This window comes from Quercus lobata, chromosome 1, assembly GCF_001633185.2.
Source record: "Quercus lobata isolate SW786 chromosome 1, ValleyOak3.0 Primary Assembly, whole genome shotgun sequence".
NCBI lineage: Eukaryota > Viridiplantae > Streptophyta > Magnoliopsida > Fagales > Fagaceae > Quercus > Quercus lobata.
Window position 1 is genome coordinate 48,596,468 of NC_044904.1, and position 7,786 is coordinate 48,604,253.

At 40.3% G+C, this 7,786-nt stretch overlaps 1 protein-coding gene across 1 annotated transcript; it reads right to left on the bottom strand.

Annotated features, from left to right (window-relative positions):
• Positions 1-828: 828 nt before the first annotated feature.
• On the bottom strand, positions 829-7,190 carry LOC115955087 (secreted RxLR effector protein 161-like). The gene is made up of 2 exons (XM_031073141.1): positions 6,828-7,190; positions 829-978 (listed from the first exon to the last, which is right to left on the bottom strand). Exons 1-2 carry the CDS (start codon positions 7,188-7,190, stop codon positions 829-831), a joined length of 513 nt encoding a protein of 170 aa, XP_030929001.1.
• Between the last annotated feature and the right edge of the window lie 596 nt (positions 7,191-7,786).

A 7,786-nucleotide genomic window follows, 5' to 3' on the forward strand; every position in this document is an offset into this window, starting at 1 on the left:
TCCTTCATCTTTCAATGGGAATAGTTCACCATCTCCTCGGCCCTAAATGTGGCTTGGATGGCATGGAAGGGAAGAGAAGTACAGTTAAAAAAAAAAAAAAAAAAAAAGACTTACCATAGCCAGGTCCCTCTTTAAGTCGAGGAAGACCTTATGCTGCCTCATGGATCTGAGGTCAGCCATGTCCTTGGGCAACAGCAAGGAGTGCTTTACCGCATTAGCAGCATACCTAGTTGTGCCTTGTCGGTAGTCTCGGATGGAGGCATTGTTGAGAAGAGGAGCTCCATCTAGCTCCATGCATGGGGCCCAGGCTAGGGCTGTAGCTCGGTGGTCACCCTTCCTTTCTCCCTTGTTGGCTGGCCTCGTCTGCATCCTTCTGGGTTGCTTGGCCCCCCTTTGAGGCTCAATCTCTTAGGAAGGCTGGGTCCTCCCAGTTTCTACCATTTCCTTGCCCTTGTCCTCCCTCTTCCTCTTAGGATCAATTGGATTAGCTCTGAGGGATTGGGTGGGTGGACGAGTGGGAAGCCTGGTCTAGGATGCCTTCCTAGGTGCGTGTCCCTTAGGTTGGGATTCTAACAATTATTGAAGGGTAGACCTTTGCTTACGTTGTATCCCCATTTCGTCTGAGGTGTTAGCATCTTCTTGGTGAGGGCTGGATTGGGCTAAGGAAGGAGAGCTGAGGTCACTAGGTGAAGCTTCTGGGGACAAAATTTGGTTGAAGACGTTGAACTCGTCGCCGGAATCGAACACTTCTACTTCTTCTTCTTATTTTTCTTCTTCTTCCTTTATGATGGCAGGATGAGAAGAAGTTCCCTCCTTGGTTGTATGTTGTTATGGCATGGCAACCTTTAGGATGCCTTCTGGTATCGGATTAGTGGTAAGTGTGCCCTCTGGGATTGGACCAGTGATGAGGAACCCTGGAGTAGCAACGCTGATCCGTTGCAAACACGGGTCCCTTGCCTTGATTACACACTTCAGCGCCTGGAAGGTCTTGGAAATCAGAATGTAATCCAAGATCAAGTGGGCAGCCCTTAGTTGTCCGTTTGTGTGGACAAACACCTTGGCCTTCAAGATTTTGTCCAAGCTTTGCTAGTTCACTAGACTGAAGCTGGGAACGGCAACTCTCTTATCTACAAAACCATTAAGAGAAACAAAAAACATCATTAGCAAAGAACAACTCAAGTCAAAGGAATTTTCAAGTACAAAAACAAACAAAGGAAAAAGAAAAGGGAGCAACTTAGAAATTGTAAACCTAGACCTAGAGCCCCACTTGGTTTCCCTTCTCTTGTCGGGTAGGGGAGGCCATCGTGCCACTCCCCTGATATGATCAAGAAATCCTTATTTAGGCCTTTATTGGAGTCGGGGAGGCATTGGATAAGCTTGACCTCAGGGTACCTAGATTTTAGGTAATACCCCTGCCGCTTTAAGTGATGAAGGTTGTAAACCCAATTGACGTCGTGGTGTGTGAGGTTTAAGCCCATTCTCTCGTTAAGGGCATCTATACTACCTAAGATTCTAAACATGTTGGGTGCACACAGGGTGAGAGCTAACCTATGGGCTCTAAAGTAGTCCTTAGTAACTGTACCCATGGGGATTCTCATTCGTCCCTCTATAAAGGAAATCATCAGGATTACTACTTCTCCCTCTTGCCTATCTTCGTGCCATTGCCCCTCTTTACAGTATCTAATGGCTACTCCTGGAGGGATTTTATACTGAGCCCTAAATTTCTCTAAACCCTCCTCAGAATCTACTAAAGGGGTGAATCTACCCATCCCTAAGGAAAGTTTGGGGGAATTAAGAAGATAAAGAGATGGAAAAAGAGCTGAGGAGGAAAAGACACCAAGAAAAGAAGAGTGTACTAGAAAAATAAAGAGTAAAGGTTTAGGAAGACTTACAAAAAGAATAAAAGTGTCCTCGGACAGGCTTTTGGTATTTGTAAGGGCACAGTGAGTTGGGAAAGTTTGCAGGTTTAGAGTATGTGCGCTAAAATGAAATCAATACTAAAGTGAGATGAGTGATTGATTTGAGTGGTATTTATATCAAGGAGGGAGTTAGAAGCGGGAAAATTCTCGCTTTGATAGGCTACAAACTGAATGACCTCTTGTGATAGAAATTAATTAATTAATTAGCCAAATTATTAATTAATCAATTTATCATGCAAACGCGTGGTAGCATAAACAAATCACCAATAAACTAATAACGCAACGGAAAATAAATAACATAGTGATTTGTTTACGAATGGGGAAAACTTAATGGCAAAAACCCCAAAGGGTGATTTTTAGGTCACCACTCCCGAAACTCCATTATTATCACAACAAGTGGTTACAAGTAAAGGAATCCCAAGTACCTTACCAACTTACAGTTGAACCCTTACCCCAATACCCAATTGTTCTGTAGTGATAGTTCCCCTTTCAGATGCACAACTCCCAAGTTCGTGACTAACCAATTGCGTGAATCCCAGTACGCGACTTCAATCACCAACTAAGAAGGTTGTTGGTTGTAAAGTTCTTCAATTCATCCACAAGATGAAGATCAAGAAGATGCTTGGTCATAAAACCCTACGGTGCACATACACAGCAACTTCTTCAAAAGAAAGAGATGAACTAGGGCAAGAACTTCGTCTCCGGTCACAATTTGCTTGAACAGAGCTTGCTCAAAGCTTGTGCAACTTGTGAACTATTTGACGGCCCTTAAAACAATCCTTTTATATGTCTAGGGTTAGGAGAAAAGAAGGCCCAAGACATATTCACGGATCCCAAGAAAATCATATTTGAATTCGGAAAATCTTAAATCTCGACAGATAGGAGGTGTCGAGCAGCTGTCGAGTAGGTGTGGAGCACACTGAACTTTGAATAACTTTCTTAAGCTAGATAGATATAACTGTCGAGGCAGCTGTCGAGTTTTAATGAATTTGCACTATTAACTTGTTTTCTTGGACAGACTTGAAGGCTTCAACACTTGATCTTGAAACATGGTTTCTTTAAGTATTTAAACACATCCTAAATCTACCCAAATACAAGTAAAGTTCGTTTTGTCAAAGGATAAGCCAATTACATAAAGTCATGACATATGTTCTTAACATGTGAAACACATATGTCCTAACAATCTCCCCCTTTGGCAATCCGTGACAAAACCACAACAAACAAATGAACATATGAGAGAAGTCATAAATCACTCAACTCATATTCATTTGTTAAATACAATAAAATCTATCCTAACACAAACTCCTGAAAAACTTTGCAAGAAGAGAGTTTATGGCAAGTAGACTTTGACAACCTGTATTTCTGAAACACTTTAAAACAAAACTCGTCAAGACATCTTTGTGTGAAACAGAAATAATAGATTGCATACAAGTATAAGAAACATGTGTATTAAGGGAGAAAAGAAATAACACATGAAGGGGTAGGTGAAAGAAAAACATACATCAATATAAAGAAAGAGATAAGTACAATGTATGTCTATAAATGGTCACAAGACCTCATGTACAAGAGTAATGTATCTAAAAGGAAAGAAAAGAAAAGATACATACTATCCTCACTACATCCCTTAAAATGTATCAACACTCCCCCTAACAAAAATGGTCATATACTAACTCTCCCCCTAAAATTGACTACTCTCATATCAAAACTACTCCGCCTTTTTGTCACAAGTGACAAAGGGTAAGAGTGTTAAGTAGATATCTCATTGGTAGAGCTAGCACCTCCATCAGCATCATCGTCATCACCATCAGCATCATCCTCATCTTTAGAATCAGAGGCAACGGGAGAAGGTGGTGAAGGAGTAGCCTCAGGAGCAAAACCACCCATGGACGCCTGTCGTCGTGCAATATGACCGACACGAACGTTCACCTGATACAACTCCGTAGAGAGTGTATCTAGGCGAGCATCCATGCGCTGCAGCTGCGCCATGATGTCTCCAAAAGTCACATTGCCCAAAGAAGAGGGAGGAGCAAAATGGGATGGAGCTGAATGGGAGGGAGGAACCGTTGAATCCAACTGCCGTGACCAAAGCTGGGCCTCGCTACGTTTAACGGTAGTGTAATCTATGGCACACATGACAGTGAAATGGTCGGAAGAGGGAAAAGGAATGGAAAAATGGCGTAAGATCTTTGTGATAGCGGAAGAAAAGATGAGCTTATCATGGGACGCCGAATCTAGATGAACATCTTAAATAGACAGAATGAAATGAGAAGGGAAATCTATAGTAAGATGCTCAACAAGAGTAACAAAAATCGAGCACGAGGCTCTATAATGGAGTTATAGTGAGAGAGTGGATGCAAAACAAAGGTCATCACCATGTTCATGAATCTAGGACCTTTAGCAAAAGGTCGACATGGTGTAAACAGACACTCACCCCAAGTAGAAGGGCGCTCATAAAAAGTAGACATGAGCTCATCCCTAGACACAGGCCTCAGACGCTCACAACTAGGATAGTCAGGAAACTCTATTCTAAGGACCCGAAGCACATCCGCAACAAGTTGCGGTGTGATAGAAATGTGCATACCTCAAACGTGAGTGAAGAAAAGAGGTACTGAACGATCAATCCCGTGCATGTTGGAGTAAAACTCCTAGATAAGCACAAGAGGACAGGTGACCGAGACATCACACAGTGACTACCATCCTCTACTGTGAATGACAGAGGGAAGGTCAGTGTCTGCAAAGTCTGACAGAACGATTTGGTGTTCCCAATGAATGCCTCATCTAGAAAACTTCTCTAAAAATGCCTTAAAGGCATCATCATCATGGAACTGAATATGAGATAGAGTAGGATTAGATGATGAAGAAGCTCTGAAACGAAGAGGGTTATGGGCTGGAGTGGATTTACGCTTAGGTGCCATAGACACGACTAACGTAAATAGAAAGAAAGGGAGAGAAAGAAAGACAATCAGAAAAGTCCTAAGCAATTTCAAGTATAACAAAGTATATTGAAAAAGAGTATGTATACATGGGAAATGCATGAACATGTGACATGCAAAAGAAATTACATCATGGGCTCAGCCCAATCCAAACCTATCAGCACACAAACAGATAGCACACATCTAAATGCATGACAATATCATTATAATGCTAATGTGATGCAATGTATGAGGTTTTAAACTCATTTAAGTAAAAACCCATCCCAAAATTTCAATAAAAACTCATCAATTTTGAAAAACCCCAAAATTTTTTCAAAAACCCCAAAACCTAGGTTTCAAAAAATGAAATGCATGAATGTGAAAGGATTAGAAGCTTACCAAGTGAAGAAAAAGCTTGAAGAAACCTTGGGGAATAGTTAAGGGAGTGAGATGAGAGAGTTTGGGAGAGAAATTTGAGACGTATCGAGAGAGAGATCGAGTAAAATGAGAGACGGATCGCACAAGATGTTTAAATAGTACCAACAGTAAATCTCGACAGATGCAGGTATTAAGAGGTATTGAGATATTTGTCAAGGAGGTGTCGAGAAAAATGGTCGTCGATAACTGAGGTATCGAGGAGGTGTCGAGGAACAATCCAATAGAACGAAGAACAGAAGTTCGATCGATCCACCAGGTGTCGAGAAGCTATCGAGGATGCAAAACCATTCTCGATCGATCCACTAGGTATCGAGAAGCTATCGGGATTGCGATTAGAAAAAGCTAAAGAAGCTCAACAGACAGCAAGGTATCGAGGAGGTCTCAAGCCAACATTTAAAATCAGTTTTTCGAGATGTGAAAAAACAGACATGAATGCAATCCAACAAGTAACTCAACCAATGATCCACTCAACATATTAAGCTCTCAAAATCATCTCTCAATAATAATCACATGTAAAATCTTGTGATGGCCAAATCACATTGTACCTGCACATGTATTAAGAATTGTAAAGAATATTGCGTGTTGTGTGTGAAAAACATCGCAAGATTGCATAAATGTATACATATTATGACAATTTGAGATATGAGAAAATTGATTTAACTCACACACAATCATAACTGCTTGATGGGGACTATCACTTTCGAGGTACATCCAATAACTCCCACATCTCCTAGAATACACGCTTGTAATCATTTTTAAAGCATTTTTGATCTTTTTGCTTTTGATTTTTCTTTGCATATTTTTCTTTTAAGCAAATCATGCATGGGCATATTAAAGAGAGAAAATAAATACCCAATGATATTTGACATTTCAATTTTGCTATGCCTAAGCACACAAATGTCATTAAAACTGCACTTTTGCTATGCCGAAACATACAGGTGTCATATTATGATTGGCGGGCAACAGTGGTGAGATGGTTATTAATGCCTTTCTCTTAGGATTTTTTAGTCATTCCTGTCAAAAAGAGTGATATGAGTGTTAAGTACAAGAGACAACTTAATCTTACTCATCACAAACAAGAGCCACAAAGCTCACTTGCTTAGTTGTGCATAGAGATGCTCATCTAAGCTACAAATGATTCAAAGTTTAGAAGACTTTGTTTTAATGGCCATTCAAGGTACACAAGTACCAATATGCACAAAACACACACTGTTTTTGTATTTTTCTGATTTTTCAATTTATTTATTTATTTTTATATGAAAAAAAAAACAAAGCAAAATTGAAAAATAACCAAACAAAAACATGTTAAACAACCAAAGCATAAAAACTAGATGCAGATGCATGAGGAAGAAAGAAAAAGAAAGGAAGATTGTCCCATGGAGATAACACCAATGTTCTGACGAAGGAATTTGAAGCGTTTACTGTCAAGAGATTTGGTAAACAAGTCAGCCTTTTGATCATCGGTGTGAATAAACTCAAGAGTGAGAGTACCATCTTCGACAAGCTCCCTAATGAAGTGATGTCGAATCTCTATATGTTTGGTTCTAGAATGTTGAACCGGATTCTTAGAGATGTTAATGGCACTAGTATTGTCACAATAGATAGTGAGATGTTCTTGACAGATACCATAATCATGGAGGAGTTTTTGCATCCATAGGAGTTGGGTGCAACAGCTACCAGCAGCAACGTACTCAGCTTCTACAGTGGATAATGAGATGGAGTTTTGCTTTTTACTCATCCAAGAGAGAAGATTATTACCCACATAGAAACAACCCCCTGAAGTACTCTTTCTATCATTAGCATTCCCAGCCCCATCAGCATCAGAGTACCCAGCTAGGACATCACTTGTGTCCTTGCTGTACCACACACCAAACTCAACAGTGGTTTTGACATACTTTATAATTCTCTTTAAAGCAGTCATATAGGACTCTTTGGGATTAGCCTGATGTCTAGTACACACTCCAACACTGTAACTAATGTCAGGTCTACTAGCAGTAAGGTAAAGAAGACTACCTATCATGCTTCTATATAGAGAAGGATTAACACTTTTACCTAAAAAGTCAATAGTGAGTTTAACATTTAGGCTCATAGGGGTTCTGATAGAACTAGCAGATTCTAAACCAAAATTTTTCACAAGATTCTTAACATATTTAGATAGAGATAGGAATATACCTGAATCTTGTTAACGAATCTGCAACTCAAGGAAGTGAGTCAGCTCTCCAATCATGCTCATCTCGAACTCGACCTGCCTGAGTTTTGAGAAACCATGAGCAAGTTCATCCTTAGTCGATCCAAAGATAATGTCATCAACATAGACTTGGGCAACTATCAGCTCGCTATCTTCTCTTTTGATGAAAAGAGTCTGATCAGCCTTTCCTCTTGTGAACCCAAGTATTGTGTAAGCCGATCATACCAAGCTCTGGGGGCTTGCTTTAACCCATAGAGTGCCTTCTTGAGGTACAGTACATGATCTGGAAAGTGTGGATCAATAAATCCATTTAAGAAAGCAGTCTTCAC

What these genes read in the sequence shown, in the direction of transcription:
- LOC115955087 (XM_031073141.1), bottom strand. Translation starts at nt 7,190, where the DNA reads ATGACTGCTTTAAAGAGAATTATAAAGTATGTCAAAACCACTGTTGAG. An exon ending in TTAACATCTCTAAGAATCCG is followed by an intron (nt 979 to 6,827) that starts GTTCAACATTCT and finishes AAGACCTTCCAG; the next exon opens with GCGCTGAAGTGTGTAATCAA.